The sequence below is a fragment of the Strigops habroptila genome, chromosome 2, assembly GCF_004027225.2.
Source record: "Strigops habroptila isolate Jane chromosome 2, bStrHab1.2.pri, whole genome shotgun sequence".
Classification (NCBI taxonomy): Eukaryota; Metazoa; Chordata; class Aves; order Psittaciformes; family Psittacidae; genus Strigops; species Strigops habroptila.
This window is the reverse complement of record NC_044278.2, coordinates 1,460,565-1,478,007: the sequence shown is the minus strand read 5'-3', so window position 1 is coordinate 1,478,007 and position 17,443 is coordinate 1,460,565. Positions and strand designations below refer to the sequence as shown.

The 17,443-nt window shown below is 37.6% G+C and overlaps 1 protein-coding gene across 11 annotated transcripts in view; it reads left to right on the top strand.

Moving 5' to 3' along the window:
* Positions 1–17,443, top strand: part of ROBO1 (roundabout guidance receptor 1) — a 709,821-nt gene that overhangs the window by 685,629 nt on the left and 6,749 nt on the right. For 9 of the 11 annotated variants that reach the window (XM_030471685.2, XM_030471686.2, XM_030471683.2 and 6 more), the window contains 6 exons: positions 520–855; positions 3,292–3,399; positions 5,947–6,091; positions 6,404–6,655; positions 10,558–10,967; positions 12,986–13,138. In XM_030471685.2, the coding sequence (XP_030327545.1) occupies positions 520–855; positions 3,292–3,399; positions 5,947–6,091; positions 6,404–6,655; positions 10,558–10,967; positions 12,986–13,138 (1,404 nt within the window). The remainder of the gene's footprint in view (positions 1–519; positions 856–3,291; positions 3,400–5,946; positions 6,092–6,403; positions 6,656–10,557; positions 10,968–12,985; positions 13,139–17,443) is intronic. The other 2 variants (XM_030471690.2, XM_032919759.1) reach the window with 1 other exon arrangement.

Sequence of the window (17,443 nt, the reverse complement as noted above, 5' to 3'; positions counted from 1 at the left end):
TTTATAAAAATATAGTAAATATTGTATCTCTGTTTCTCATCATGAGTACAAGAAAATCTAAGTGCTGTTGAGGTGACATGACATGACTGTCATTTTCAATTATTCCCACTATTAAGTTTTGTTTGATTTTTCTTTTCAATGCAAATTATTTTAATCACAGTTATTGATTGGATATCTTATACGGCTTTCAGAATAATGTCTAAAAATGTGAATGTTACATGGCCACTGTAGAAAAAGCCCAGCAAGGTAAGTCATTGTATACAATTCAGAAGGTCTGAATTTGCAGTGAATCAAAACAGTGAACACCACTTTTGCAGCAGTAGCTTATGAGGTAAATAATAGTCTGTAAAATATTCAGTTAATTATAGTATTTCTGCTTCATGGATGCAAGCCATATAGTTACACACTTAAAGATTTGCCATATAGTTACACACTAAAAGATTTTTAAAGGGAATTTCATTGAAAGTATAGTGTAAGCGAACAGAATGACCTTTTCTTTTTTCTTTCCTCTGTGGTTAGCCGATTGTATAGCAAATTACAACAATCAGCTGGACAACAAGCAAACAAACCTGATGTTGCCTGAGTCAACTGTTTATGGTGACGTGGACCTCAGCAACAAAATCAATGAGATGAAAACCTTCAATAGTCCAAATCTAAAGGACGGAAGATTTGTCAGCCAGCCTGGGCAGCCCACTCCTTATGCCACCACTCAACTCATCCAGTCAAATATCAGCAATAATGTTAACAATGGCAGCGGGGATACGAATGAGAAACACTGGAAACCCTCTGTTCAGCAAAAGCAAGAGGTTGCACCCATACAGTACAACATTATGGAGCAAAACAAATTAAACAAAGGTGAAGAGCTTTTAGCTTGTTTCTCCTCTTTAGGTATCAGAGGAGTTTTGACCTTCTGGTGCTGGGAGTCTAAAGCTTTCAGGTTCAGTAATTACAGACTTCAGTCACGCTTTTAGACTTCTCCCTCTTTAGGTTTAGAAATACACAGTTAGCACTGTCACAAAGTTAATTAGCACCACAATAACCTTCAGATACTGACTTTATTATAAAAAATAACAAGCTGTATCTTTAGAAACGAGTTAAATAAAATACATTTCCTGTGGATTTGATATTAATTTAAATTTAATAGTAGTTAAGGGATTGGTTAGGACAGAGGCCAGATATTTTATTCATAAGCCAGATGCATGGTCGTCACATTATACTCTACCTTAAATTTTAAATAGGTCAACCTATTCTTCCCGGTCGTGGATGGAGACTAATTAAATCTACATGCTCATGTAAACGAATGAAATTTTGCATATCAAACTCTGTAAAATTGTATTGTGTTGTACACTGGGGACACAAATGGAGTGATCCAATTCATTTTATACTTGTTCCTAGCAAGCCTTCGATTCACATATTGAGAGGCAATGCTTCCGCACACAGTTTTGGAAACTAAATTCCTTTGTTACCCTGTCTGAAGTCTGTGAATCCAGAAGCTAAAAATAAATTGATTTCAGTGTTAACGGGAAACATCAGAATGTACTTTTGTGGCCTTGAGGGCATGTTTCTTTAATATAATGTGTGGGAGTTGGAAGAAATAGGTATGTGATTTCTTGCTAGTCCTCCAGGCTACCATGCAACCTCTTTTAATAACCTGATTTGCAAAACAGTATCCCTAGGAACTGGACCCATTCTAACTTGGAACTTTTTGCATGGATTGTTGTAATTCAGGTGATGGCATAGTGATAGTTATCCAGCAAAAAGATACATTTCATTACAGGAATGTTGATTTCTCTACCGGACCCATCTACTCACAGAGGAGTTCAAAGGGCAATATAAAATGTGACACCTTTCTTGACATAAACATGTCAAAAGAAAAATTCAATTTTTGCGGCTCCTTACTGGAGGGTGAAAGCTGTATTTTTTTTGTAATTATGTTTTCTTTCATGAACTGTGTATTACATATCGGGTTTGGAATTAAAACATGTTTGGTTTTTATGCCCTGGAAGATACTGCATCTTTCAAACTGTGTATATTACAGCTGCATAGTCTCTAGCATATTGTAGTGTGGAAAGGCCCCCTTAAAGCATTGTCTGCTGACAGTCATATATACATATTTCAGAGTGTTGATTTACTGTTTATCCTCTGCGTAAACATATGTGGTATGTAGGGCTTCAGCTTGGTCTCTGGAATGCAACTAGGCTGACAAACTATTACAGAATACACTCTGGTGTGGAATCTATCATTTTGCTCTTTTTCCCATGCTTACATTATCTCAAACATTTCTGCAGCAGATGGGGAGCGGATTCCTAGTTTTGTTTATTTTTGTTTTGATTTGCTATTTTATGAGTCAATATTCTGATCTTGGGTTTCTCATTTCCTAAGTCAAAACCATCTTGCTGATGATTATACCTATAAGCTTTTGTGATGGAAAGTAACCATTTTGATGAGTTACATGCTGTGCTTCATTGTCACTACTTTACGTCCAGTGGTTCTGTTTATGATGCAGTTTTATTTGCTGCATGAAGAGTAACTTAGCTCCTTTCTATGCTCTGTAAATCGTAATGCCTTTTTACATGAGTACTGTTTTGCTAGATGAGTATTTTTATTAGGATAAAGTTTTACAGATCTGGTTGCCAAATCTAGATTTAAAAGTAATGTGTATCAATTGCTTTGGAAATGGAGAAGGAAGTTATGGTAACAGCCATTAGCTAAAAAAAAAGGCCCTGCCTGTAGGTAGAACCTGCATGAGCCAATGTAAATAGAACTCTTCTTGAAGCCAGCAGGCGTTAAACAAAGACCTCTTCTGTTGTAAACCAAATTCTGTGGAGCTGCATTGTTGCTTCAGCAGATCATTCAGCCCTTGTAATACAGGGCTGACTCCTCTGTGGCGTTGTCACCTTTAAAATACAAAAAGTAGCTACCACAGTCCATTGGCTGTTCTGTATGTGTAAATTAAGCAGAGACCCTCGAAAATCAATGAAGATGCCAGTCACACAGGTCATGTATATATCCATTGAGACTTAATTGTTGCAGAGGGATTGCACAACCCTGTGCATAGGATTTCATTTTACTTCATTTTTGCTGTGGAGCTACTACATCCCCATGATTTTCCCTAAACTTACTGTTAGAGACAAGATAAAAATAAAACGTGATTATCGGATTATTTTATGTTCAAAAAATGAATTTATTTCTTCCTCACTGTTTTCAGATCTTACTTTGTGTTATAGAGCAGGTATATAAAAGTAGATGTGTCTCTGAAGGGCAGCATTAACTGTACTATTAAACTTGCAGATTACCGGGTAAATGACAACATTGCTCCAACTATTCCGTACAACCAGTCGTACGACCAGAATACGGGTGGATCCTACAACAGCTCAGACAGAGGTAGTAGTACATCTGGTGAGTATCTATAGTGTTTTCCAAACCTTAGGGTTTTCTGTATGCTAGCTGTAGTTAGCACTGTGGTGTGCACAGTGCTAGCTGTGGTTAACACTGGTTACTGGACTTACAGAAGGGGTGACGGGGAGGAACCCACTGACAGTAATACGGCGCAGGGTTAAGCAGCATAAAAACTGGCCCAATAGGTGCCTGTATTTCTGTTGCACCCTCATGGCACTAAGCCATCTAATAGTCAATTAAGTAACTGATTGACTCACCCAAGACAAGCTTATTCATGAATAGTCTTAAGATACCTGAACATTTGAGCGATACCTAACAGAATTGCTTTAAGAATTTTTTCATATTTTCAATTAAACCCATGCATTTTATTGAGTAAAAAAGCATGCAAGCATATGTATTTTTTTAATAAATTTCAATGGCTATGTGTCAGAACTATTCTTGTATACAATGAAATGTAGACAGTAGATAACTACATTTAAATTTTGTTTCTCACTGGCCTCTCCTATGCAAAATTTATAAAATTCCTTTGTAAGAATCTTGAAAAAAAAAAATGCTTTTTGTGCTGAAGAATGCTGATCAGGCACTGAAATTGCACTCTCTGCTTTGGAGCCAGAGAGTATGGTTTAATTCAAAAGTTATGGATTCTCATTATGGTATAACCTGTTCACTTTCAGGTTTAATTTCTGGTAAAGGTGTGTGAAATGTTCAGAGCTAAACCATAAATGACGCATAGGCTTGGTTTAGGGCTTCAGTGTAAATCTGATACTTAGCCTGTGTTTATTTACATCTAGCCAATTACAGGGTGAGTTACACTCATAATCACCAGTGCTCCGGGCTTTACATCCACTAACCAACACGAGGACTTTTCTTTTCACGTTTTGTTCTGCTGTTGTGTTTGATAGTCCAGTAGCCTTAATCCTAACATGCACTCCATCTTGACTGTGACTGAGGCATAACAGAGGCATAAACATGTAGATGATCCTGCTGTGCCTATGGGTGACCTTAAGTCTCAGTGGCTGGGGCGAGATAAGCACCGCTCCTGATTCTCCCAGATGCTCAGGATGAGCATCTCCCAGATGCTCCCAGAGAGCCAGCCTTTTGCCCGTTCCCAGGTGTACAACATCAGGATGTGGTGCTGAGCCTGTGCTCCATGACATTAAGACCTGAAATTCAGTGGGACACATCTCAGGGGTATGAACCCATGCGAATTAAAAATAAGAAGGTGGTATTCTCCACACTGACACCTATTACAGTTATTCATAACGCTAACTATTTATAGTCATATACCAAGGACTCCAGCAGGAATGAAGCAAGGTGACCAGAGTAATAAATTAATTGTGCTGAATCTAGTATATATCATGTTGCGTAGGGTAAAGAATGCAGATGATTGTTGCCTTGGGATAGTTAGGGTCTCGCTTGACATACTGAGATACCAGGAAAAATAACTGTATATAGCTAAAATATATTTGTATCTGGCAGCTAAAGTGGGACAATAATAAGCAGAACTACTCTCTGTAAGAATGGAAAATCTGACACAGCAGAAGTGAGAAAAACAAGCTTCCTAAATTTCACTGCAACATATTTAATCATGTGTTTAAGGCTTAACTATGGTAATATAAAACTATGCCTCAGTTGAAGAGAGAAATGTGAAGGATTCTGAAACATACTCAAAAATGCAGTGACTTTATCTACAATTAAAGCAGTAACAATAACAAAGATGGATAAAAATGTATACCAAGGAAGAGTGGTAGAGTCAGTTCTCATCATAGCCATGTCCAAAGTTAAAATTCGAGACCACCTGAATAATTAGTATTATTCAAAGTTACTGGAACTGTTGAAGTTGCATTGTTCTATTATGAGCTATAATTTCCTAGTAATAGTAGTCAAAAACATTTGTGCTATACTTCATTGATCTTCTTTCTTTTTTTTTTTTGTTATTTTAGTTCCTCCAGCAATTATTTTCAACTGCACCTGCCATTTAGGCTAAAGTAGTAATTTCATTGTGCCTAAAATGTTTCAGTGGACAAGTACAAATTACATATATTCAGCGACTTAATGCAACAGTGGAACTTTAATAGATCATATCTGTATCATATTGTATTTTAGGTTCGAGCAATTAAATAGTATAAAGGCACTTTAGAAAATATGTCTACAGCTCATTTGTTTTAGATTATAATCTATAATGTAATTAATAGAAGTAGGAAGCTCACTTTTAATGACATTGCTTGTAGAATTCATTTATGGTTTTATCGCATCTTGACTATTTATTAACAATTCCAGTTTTGTATCCCATGTGCTTTTTTCTGTGCTATGTAAAGTTTCAGGTTAAATTCAACTGCTTAAAATGTAGAGCAATTCTACAAAGAAGTTGCAATTACAAATTGGTGTAAAAAAAGAGTAATTCCAGTTTATTCCAACTCAGCACAACAGTAAATTCCCAGAGAATTCGAGAGGGTTTTGGAGGGACTATGATTATTTTGTTTTTCTGAGCTAGTAGTGGGGAGATACTGAAAAGCATTACAAATATGTACGGCTGTTTATTCACAGGGAGTCAAGGGCACAAGAAGGGTGCTCGGACCCCAAAAGCTCCCAAGCAAGCTGGCATGAACTGGGCAGATCTTCTTCCACCCCCTCCAGCACATCCACCTCCCCATAGCAATAGTGAAGACTACAGTCTTTCAGTGGATGAAAGGTAAGAAAAAATCAATACACCATCCATTCCTCAGTTTAATCACTAGTAACTGAACTATAATTTGCCCTACAAGGTGGCCGTGAGACCTTCTTTCAGTACCATTCTGGTGCTGCTCATGTAGCTGTAGCATGGCTTTTTAGAGATCACTTCCTGGCAGTGGTGTATGTCCACTCAGCACATCCATACTAAGCTGTTTTCAAGAGCACATATAACAATGCTTTTTTCTTTTCTTGGCTATTTATACATGTATCCAGTATACTAATTACACAGTAAAAAAATTAAGTCTTTATTTTCTTAAAAAATTAATTTTAGCTATGACCAAGAAATTCCATGTCCTGTCCCACCTGCAAGGATGTATCTGCAGCAGGATGAGCTAGAGGAAGAGGAAGAAGATGAGCGAGGTCCTACTCCACCTGTCAGAGGAGCAGCTTCCTCTCCAGCCGCTGTCTCCTATAGCCATCAGTCAACTGCCACTCTCACCCCCTCTCCCCAGGAAGAACTCCAGCCCATGTTACAGGACTGTCAGGAGGATCTGGGACACATACAACACCAACCTGACCGGAGGTGTGTCAATGCAAGTGTAGCAAGAGAGATGTGACAAAAGTCATCCTAGCCCCACTGAAAATTCCCGTTGAATTTAGTGTGGCCAAGATTTTCCCATGATATTTATTCTGTTAATATTTAACTTCTAACTTGGGACGCTAGAATGATTTGTAACCTAAGAAATGTGTAATTAAGTTACTTTGTTATTATACCATGGGAAGAAATGCAGTATTTCACTTTACGGTACGTACGATGCTGACATAAGTTAAATTCACAGTCATCAGGATATTAAAGTGGTATCGTTAACACAGCTTACCATATAATTACAGTTCCATTGTTTCCAATAGATTTACTGCATTATTACCATAAAATAGCATGCATTATTTCACAGTAACTGTGCAATTAACTTGTCACTGATATGTATGAATATATATAAATATATAATTTATATAACCTATAGATTTTTCTTCTCTCATAAATCCTAATACAGGAAATTATTGCTTGCAAAATTCTCTTAACATTTCCACCTACCCTTATTTGAAGGAATGACCAACATTAATATAGGTATTTGTTATAGGGAGATCTTGTTCCTTCCCTGAGTTGCTTTTAGTACAAACTATTTTGCAAATACACTCTCACAGCTTCTCTTCCATAAAACAATGAATTCCAAATGAGTCTTTTTAAGTATGATACTTACTTGCCTTGCCTTTAAGGAAGAAGGCACAGCTTTTCCTTCTGAAATTGTGTTTCTTATATGATTTTTTCTTCCTCTAGTGGTTTGCACATATTGTTACCACACATATACAAACTTACCTGCAATATTCTACTCATACTTTCTATTTTTAGGGAAATGCAGGCCTGTTATGATGAAATGAATTTGATCTTTCCAAGTAGACTGTAGAATTTTGATTCTAGTAATACAGCTTATTGGACATTTATGGATGTATTTTCCAGAATGGGGGAGGGGGGTGTTAAATTAATGTTTCCCATTTTGAAGTAAGCAGGAGTTATTAATCTGGGGTCTTTTAAGGTCCTATATCTGCTATTACTTTTATTCTCCACTTCTACTTGCTCTGCCTTTATTTGTTTTCTTTATTCTTTATGGTAACACTTCTTGTACTGTGTATCTTTTTCTCTTCCTTTATCTTGCTGATAAAATCCTCTTTAAAATCACTCTTTTTATTAGTGGGTGGCTAATCATATTTTCCTGTAATTTCCATTGGCCCTGATACGTTGTGGCACAGAAGTGTTCATTTTAATCACTTCAGTTTTCTGGGTTATTCAGAGGTTAAACTAGCTGGATACTAATGGAAAATGTTGTGAGTGACTTTCTAGAACTTCAGCTACTGTATTCTGGAGGGTGGAGATGCATACTGACACAGATAACAGAGTAGGCAGTGGAGCAGGTGTATGCAAACCAGCATAGCCAGCCAGCAACTGCCTGGGAAGTAGAAGGTTTGCTCAACACAAAGACTGATGGTTAGTCATCGTAAATGTCATCAAAACTAGTGGCAGAAGTATCTGGAAGGATGTTCCAATTTAAGCCCCTTAGGGCATACAGCTTACTCATTGAGTGGACTGAAAAAATAAAATGCATATTTATTTTGTTCTTTCTACAATGATTAAGCCTATCTTTGCTGAAAGTCTTACGATTGCTAGTGACCAAATTTGTCTTTTTTATCTTACTTTCTCAAGCATTCTTTCTTTTGCTTTTGCTATATCCATCTCATCAGTTAAAAAGGTTCACATCATTCTATTTACTTCATTTGTAAGGCTTGGCTACCTTTTCCATCTGACGGTATTGATATGACCCATGGCATTGCTGTTTAGGAGTTGGATGTACTGTGCTGAACAGCACTGGAACAGGTTGTCCAAAGAAGTGGTAAATGCTCCATCCCTGGCAGTGTTCAAGGCCAGGCTGGGCAAAGCCTTGGGCAACATGGTCAAGGGTGAGGTGTCCCTGCCCATGGCAGGGGGTTGGAACTGGGTGATCTTAAGGTCCTTTCCAACCCAAACCATTCTATGATTCTGAAAGGGAGGTTTCTGTTTTGAATATGCTGTGACAATACTTGCCCATTCTGAGTGGTGCCTCTCTATTGTTTGGGGGGGGGGCGTAAATGGTGACTTTACAGTGAAGATAATGTCTAAAATACTGTTTATCATAGTTTTTATTAGCTTTACTTGTGGTTTGGCTGAATATTATCTCAATTTCTGGTCTGAACCAGGCATCTAGAGTATGATTCTGATAGTGATGGTGCACTGTAATATTTCTTTGTCCAGACAGCTTGCTAGAAGGGTAGCAAACTGAAATAGAAATCTGTGCTCTGGAAGAGTGGACAAGCAGAGGAAAAAAACTAAAGATTTACTGAGATGGCAGATCATGTCAATGTTAAAGCGAGAGCCGAGGTGGGAGACAATGTCACTGTTAAAGCGAGAACCACTGCATCAGATAAAGCGAACAAAGTATTGCGAATTCTGTATGCCCATGAACCAGCTGCTCTCTATTAGCCTATCCTTAGAGGTTGGCAGGAAAGCTGTATTTTCAAGAACCCTTAACGTATTTTGTAGCCAGTTGCCTGTCTTCTAATACCAAAACCTGGAGAATAGGAAGACTGGCAAATATAAGGACAGTTGTTACAAGAGCTTTAAATTAAGGCAGTAAAACTGTAGGGCAAGGTCTCTAGTCAAAGGCAGGTAGAGATTCCCAGGTAGCAATGGCTTCTGGGACTGGGGGGGGTGGAGTGGTATTAAATGATTATTGGGTATATATCCCTAACTGACCTTTTCTTCATTCCATTCAGTACATAATACAACAATGGAAAACAGTGGCTACGTGATGTAGTCCAGGGAGGTTCCAGCTTGCTCTTGCCACAAAGTATTAGGTTTTTCCTTGCTAATTTTTTATTTCAAAATTAGTAAGTATTCCCATTAATTAAAATCTAAAAATGACACACACCCCCCCCCCCAAAAAAAGAAAATAATTTCTGAGAGTCACCATTTGTCAATGAGATAATAATAGGGAAAAATGACAAAGGAAAATTACTTCGGAATTTTTTGCAAAGCAGTAGAAATTCCTGGTAAGCAAAGCCATCAGTACAGGCATTGCATCAGAAAGTACTTTTTCCTATTGGACAAATGGCAATTAAAGAGCCTGTGGCCCTGTGGAGAAAAAGTGTTGAATGTATTACTACCTGGGACTTCTGAGTGAAGTATAAACTAAACTGAACATTGATCTAATGATATCTAATGCTTTGCATCTTTTAGCTGGCAACACCATTACTGATGATTTAAGCTCAAAATAAATTAACCTATATATCTATAAGCATGTTGGTATCCTTCAGGCCTAGAACTAACATTACGGTGGAGAATTCTTTCTTTATATTATCAGCTAAAGCAATTTAAGAAGTAATGAAATAACAATACCTTTTCATCTCTTTCTGAATCACTGGGTTGGGTGGAGAGAAGATAATGTTTATGGAGCAGTCTGTTTGGATAGAGGCATCTACTGACATTGATGGTTTTAAGCTTCTAGAACAGTATGCAGACACTTCTTTGGCTCATACTCTCAAGGGTGCACAAATAATGTTTGAATAGTCGCATGAATTGTAACCATCTCTTTGCCTGGATGTACATGTGCTACTTTAGGAAAAATGAACAGCTTTATGCAAAATAAGCCAGTTTTCATTAAAGGAACTGTATTAAAAATCAGATTTCTCTGTGGTAGATTTCAAACTAAGTCAGTTCTGATTCACAGAAAAGAAAAAACTATAAAAAAAACAACCAACCCTGAACGTTTCAGATATAAATACTGTTGATTTAAAAAGGCAAATGAAGCTTTTTGGGAAATAAAAGAAGTATTTTCATCAATCTGCTATTTCCTCTGACTACATTATGTGACTTCAGTTCTTTGTATTTTTATGCAGACGTCAGCCTGTGAGTCCTCCACCCCCTCCAAGGCCTATCTCCCCACCACATACCTATGGATATATCTCAGGGCCCTTGGTCTCTGATATGGATACTGATGCACCAGAAGAGGAAGAGGATGAGGCAGATATCGAGGTTGCCAAGATGCAGAGCAGAAGGCTCCTTTTGCGTGGCCTTGAGCAGACCCCTGCCTCCAGCGTTGGGGATTTGGAGAGCTCTGTAACAGGGTCCATGATCAATGGCTGGGGTTCAGCCTCCGAAGAAGACAACATCTCAAGCGGGAGGTCCAGCGTTAGCTCTTCGGATGGATCCTTTTTTACCGATGCAGATTTTGCACAGGCTGTTGCAGCAGCTGCGGAATATGCGGGCCTGAAAGTAGCCAGACGTCAAATGCAGGATGCAGCAGGAGGTGAGTTTGTCCTGTGTTTGATGGGAGAAGAAAGGAAAAATGGACGCTGACAAATGCATTTATCCACTACTGCTTTCTGTTTTCCTGTTGTTCTTACATTATCAAGTTAGATACAAGGAAGAAGTTCTTTACCGTGAGGGTGGTGAGGCACTGGAACAGGTTGCCCAAGGAAGTTGTGAATGCTCCATCCCTGGCAGTGTTCAAGGCCAGGTTGGACAGAGCCCTGGGTGACATGGTCTAGTGTGAGGCATCCCTGCCTGTGGCAGGGGGTTGGAACTGGATGATCTTAAGGTCCTTTCCAACCCAAACCATTCCATGATTCTATGATTATTTAGAAATTTGTGTGTGTGTGTCAATTTACACTAGTGGAAGAGTCAGAAAAGGGATTTTGGTGAAACAGTTCAAATAAAATGCTACTCTACATTGTTTTTCATAAGTAGTTCCATAAGTAATTTGGTCTCATTGATTATTGCCAAACCTTCACCCTGCTGGTGGATTTGCACCCAGAATTGAATGAGGGGGAAAAGAAAAAGTATTACTGAATTCTGTCCTTTTCCTAGTAAAAAGCTCCCAGAATTTTCACTCACTTTTCATGAGATTTAATCCCTCTGTATGGAAATGCCCAAATAAATAGTAAACCTTGAGTCATGTTTCCCTGGATCTGAAAAAAAAAAGTGGTATGATAGTTTTCCATTTTATCTTTCTGAGAATGCTGCTTAAGCTTTTACCGCTGTATTAGTGAGATCAAGTGGGTTTGTGCTGGTTCTGTAATTTGAAAGCTGTTATTATTTGCAGTTTAGTTTATAGGTTATGCATATGCAACAAGGCCTTATGTATATGGGTTCTTTTTCTCTCCTGAATCACCCTTGTAAATATGGTATTTGAAATATTTAATGTTTTACAACATATCGGTTACTACTAACACTGGATATATAGAGGTAGTCAGTAACCTCGCTAGGCCCAATGGATATTGTTATAGTTCAGCTAAGAAATAGGAATACCACAGGGTGGGATGCACGTTTCAAGCAGATCCATGAATGTTTTGTCAGTCAATCCTATTAAACTGACAGACCTGGAGAAGAGGTACTCTGTCACAACTGTGTCCACCCCAACTCCACAGATTTGCAACCTTCCTCCCATTTCTGATATCCTCACCCAGTCTTTTGTTTCATTTCAACACAGCTGTTCATCATGAAGAGTGAGAGGGGAGGTAATTTAGTACTTCTGGATGAAATCCTGGCCAATTGAATGAGGTGGCAGAACTCCCATTCGTAGCCACGGGGCCAGGATTTTATTCATTTTATACATATAAGTTCATATAAATATGTGTGTCTATGTGTGTGTAAATTTATAGATTTAGAAAAAGTCTTTTTACATCCCGTTACTATTACAGGTAAATAATTTTGCAACAGTCAAGTTCACATTATGCAGTGATTTCTTCATTTTGATACTACCCACACATGAGTACATATCCTAAAAATGTGACATTTCTTATCTGCAAATAAGCTGTGATAAAAAGCCAGTCATATATCCCCTTTGCATTTCTAGCAATTCACTCAAAGCAGCATAGGGGACATCCGTACCTGAGACCCTCTGGTGACTTACTCTGCTTGTGGCATGGGCAACCTTGTGCTGCCTGAGCCAGGGAAGGTGAAACCCATCTTGAAAGTGAAACGTTTTCTGGTTTCCAGAAAGCTGCTGAGTGGGAAGCCTGCTTGAGCTTGTCTGCTAATGGAGTTCACATTCCTGGGGCAGGACCTACCAGCTACCAAGCAGCTGGATAATTTCTATGCAACTAAGCCAGCCTCCCTACTGATAGGACAGCAATTACTTCGATTTAGTTATAGCTCACTCTAAAACTGATTTTGGGAAGGATGGGAGTTTATTGTTGTTCCAGCAGTGTATTTTCAGGTTTCATATAGCCAGGTCACTCTTATGTGAAAAGGGGAAGTATGAAACGTCTTATTTTAGACTAAAAAAAAAAAAAATAATAGCTATTGTTCTGTAACAATTTCCAGGCCGTAGACATTTTCATGCATCACACTGTCCTAGACCCACCAGCCCCGTATCTACCGACAGCAACATGAGTGCTGTTGTAACACAGAAGGTCCGACCTGCCAAAAAGCAAAAACACCAGCCAGGACATCTGCGCAGAGAAGTCTACACAGATGGTGAGTCCACTGAAATGGGTGAAAACGTCAGGGAACCTTTCTAAATATGCATTCAGTATGTGTGCATGAAATTTTTCCACAGAGATAACATTATGTTTCAGAATTCAGTGATTTGTGTTTCCTGTTGCTAAACACACTGAACAGATTAATCATTTTAAATGCCAGAGTTCCTTAATACTGTATATTGATGCTTCCACTCCAGAGCCTTGCACCTGTTTTCTATAGTGTCCTAATGGGCTAATTACTGTCATTATTTAAGAGCCCTGATAGCATAAATAGTACAGTCATTGGGAATAATGTGTGGTTAGGATTAAAATCTTCGTTCACATGACTGACTATTAAAACCTTCAGAATATATCTTTCCTGAAAAAAAAAAACAATTTACCATTCAAATGGCGGACAGCGCAAATCAATGAATTTTAATCCTGACCACAGCATTGTTGCAAGCAGATACTTTGTGAGTAAAAGCAAAATCTAATCATCTTCTTTCGTGCTTTCACACACAATATCAACTCTTGCTGAAAAGGTAGTGCTTGTATTCTCTTGGGAGTGTAGGAGGATAATGCAAACATTGTGATGTTTTCTAGAGAGAGCCTTTAATGAAAGTGCCTCAGGTGGTGCAGCTTTTATTAAAGCACTACCTTCCAGTTTTATAAAACAACCCACGGGCTTTGTTGGAAATTCATGTAAGATAAATTCTCCAAGACTTAACCCATCTTGTCAAGTTTGCTGAATTGGCTAACAGGGGGAGGGGAAAGAAAGGCATCGTTCCCCACCTCCTGGCTCTTTGCAACAACAATCTGATTAGGACTTTCATTACCAGTCTGAAATTTTTCAAAGAGGGGCATCATTTGCCATTATCATATGAAAGCCTAATATTATAGATCCTTATCCAGGGTTACAAGAAGGGAGTTTTGAGCCACTTCGCCCTATGATTCCTGCCACTTGACGAAAAAATTTAATACAAAGCTCACAGCACGATGAGCAGAAGTAATTTAGCAATGAGTGGTTGTCCGTGCTATTATCTGTACTTTATTCTGAGTATTTTCTCTCACTAGCATCTATCTGATACTAGGCTGCATTAAATACTGGCATGACACAGTGCACCTGGGCCTCTTGGCTGATGCCCAGGCCCCTTCTGTCAGTGAAACTGAGCTCTTGGAATATTATCTGATTTCAAGAGGTTATTATAGTGGTTTTGTGCATGTTTGCTTGTGAAAGGACAACACAAGGTGTAAATCCCCAAACTTTACCAGAAACGTTAACATTTATGAGCCTCTTGTAATGGTGTTTTGCAAGATTTTATGGACATTTTATCAACTTTTATTCTCTTGAGGAGAATGCTCTTAACTGAGTAATCAGCTGAGCATCAAATGTCGATACAAACGCAACAGTTAGGACATCAGAAATAAAATCTGGACAGGAGTTTTATGTGGCCATTTTCTTCTAAAATGGGAATAAATAAGAGGTGGGCCTGCATTTGATGACAGGTTTTTGTGAAAGTATTTGTACAAAGTTAAATCATAAAGCATTGTAGTTAGATGTTGCAATAGATTTGACAATCATGATCAATATTTGTTTTGTGCTATATAGCACCTGCTTACTTCAGCATATTTTCTAATTAGGTAAGAATTTCCACTAACCTGTTAAGTGTGCGATACAGTGTGGTCATTCAGAGAACAGCAAATTATGGCTTTCATTTCTGCAGATCTAATAAAACCCAGTCCAAAGGTTGAAGGGCTTCTTTGGTTTTGAATTTATCTTTTTTTCACCTCAATCCATTTACATATTTGTAACCTTACTGAACATTATAACCGTTCTCTTTAATAGCCACATCTAGTATATTGTCTCTTTAGAATTAGCTAGAAAATAACATCTAATACTTGTTCTCCTTAAGTGGAGAAAAGTGATATGGAAACATGAATGAAACATTTAAGCACTATTGACCTTTCCCAGATATACTTAGGTTTTGCTATTGACTTGATGTCACACTGTTACTTACCTTTTTTATAAAGGAGTGCCTGATACAGAGATACTTCTTTTTTCCTCATAGTGGGTGAACATACAAGTGTTTGTAGTAGAGCAAAGCAGATAATCTAAATGTAAGCATTTATTTATGGCTAGAAGTATTGAATAAATACTAAAAGGAGAAAAATCCATTGCTTCATTACTTTCTCAGCCTTTAAAATGGAATTTACTTTCACATCAAAAGAATTTTCTGCTGTTCTCAAGTTACCTGAAGCAGTATTTGCTAGCAGTTTCATGAAATACTGGTGTCATGAAGAATTTAAACAGTTAGCTGAGAGAAAGGATATATTAATAAATTAAATCTTTGCATGGCTGGTTGAAAATGCCAAGAGTATTATCAGCAGCAACATAAAAGTCTTTAAAAATTCTGGTTTGTTTTTTTGCTTTATACAGCAAGATTTGTGAAAGAGATTGGTATTTCTGAAACCATGTTTGTTACTAATGTAGCAGTAAAAGGTCGTCTACTACCCTTTTTTAAATAAAGGGGAGTGCTCTCTTCTCATAGTTCAAGTAGTATCAATTTTGTATTTTCTGCTAGCATTAGTTCAAATCAGTTTATACTTCATGTGGAACAGGATTTCAGCTCATTTCTTTTGTTCCTTGACAGTAATCTAGGGGGTGAAACGTTCTCCATATTTGTTGCTAAAAATCTTTGCTCAGTAGGTGGTAAGGATTAAAATGTATGAATTTTTAATTGCTCTTCATCTAACCTTTTGGAGAGTTAACTAAGAGTGCATTACAAGAACCAACTAACAGATGTATCCTCCTTCTCAACCTTGCCTGACCTACTTACATATTTAATTTAGGAAAACAAATTTTAAAAGAATATTTTCATCTCTTCTGGTATTATATAAGTGAAAGTCTTTTCTGAACTCTCTTGAATGGATGTATTATTAGTTACAAGCCCTCAGAATTGTAAGCATTTAGATAAAAAGGATAAAAGTACTTTGCCATTGCTTTGATCAGTAGGTCTTCCAGTAGAAATTACACCATTGACAGTTCACATGAGATTTTAAATCCTAATTCTTTTTTATATCTGAGTGACAAAGGATAAAAATATTAACATTTTCACAACTAACTGGCTGAGGCTGTAACCAAATTATTTAGCTGTGCTATAAATGACATGATGTTAGGGCAGCTGAATTTCTCACAAAAGGCAATTGAATATCTGCCAAATATTTCCTTGAATTTTCATATTGAAATGTTAAGCCATTATGCATGCCAGCATCGTGTGTATGTTTGTCTCCCTCTGCCTGTGCAGTACAAAAAAGATCTACACAGTACATATTTCAGTAAGGAAAAAGATCAGTAGGAATGTATTTCTTACCTCTGCTAAAAACCAGCTTGCTATTGAATGATAATAATTTTCAGATACCTGCCCTCTTTGCAGTCCTCACTTCTGATTCCATTGTGAGATATTTTGTAAATGTTGATTTTGTTGCTGAGGAAGGTCTTGAGGAGTGAAAATTGTTTTGATAAAAGCATTATGTAAATGTACATAAGGGCCAAAAGAAACCTAGAACCCAACAACATCATATTGGGTTTTATTGTGTCTATTTATTCATCCAATAGTTGTGTACAGTTTGAGCTTCTTGAAAGGTAAAGCATGAGAATAACTTCAGTACATGAATAATAGTAGCTGAGGTTATTATGTATCTATGAATCTTAAATAATCTTAAAGCATTACCAAGTCAGGCACAATCCTGAGTTTTGCATTCCTGCATAAATATGCAATAGAAAAACATGACTTTGTGTCTTCTCCAGTATTGCATCAAATCTATAACTCTGCTGTTTTCATCAGGGTATGAGTGTAGAAATCTACAGCCCAATTGAACTTAAAAGAGAAACTTGCCTACTAAGGCTTGCTTCACTCATTTGTCACTACTTACAATTCGTCTTTTTGAGTTTATCTGTGGTTTCTGCACTTCAGTGCCAGACTAACTTAGCAGATTATTCTTCCTCACTGGTGGTTTGCTTATCCCATGATTCCTGTCTATGTTCTCGTTTAGAAAATTATTGCTCTTTTCAAAAGACGTATATGGAAGTTTTCCCCTATGGAGAGTGCTATGAAATGGCATCCATTAATTGTCTGAGTTACGTGGGAAGCAGTACAACAGCAATACAGAGACATGAATGAAACATGAGCACAGCTGACCTTTAAGAAATACTTCTGAGTTCTTTATATTGGTTTGATGTTGATTTGTGATTTATTTTTTATTCCTTACAATGGAAGCTTCCATTTTGCTTTCAATAAGAAGTGTGCCGGTTTGTACTTGA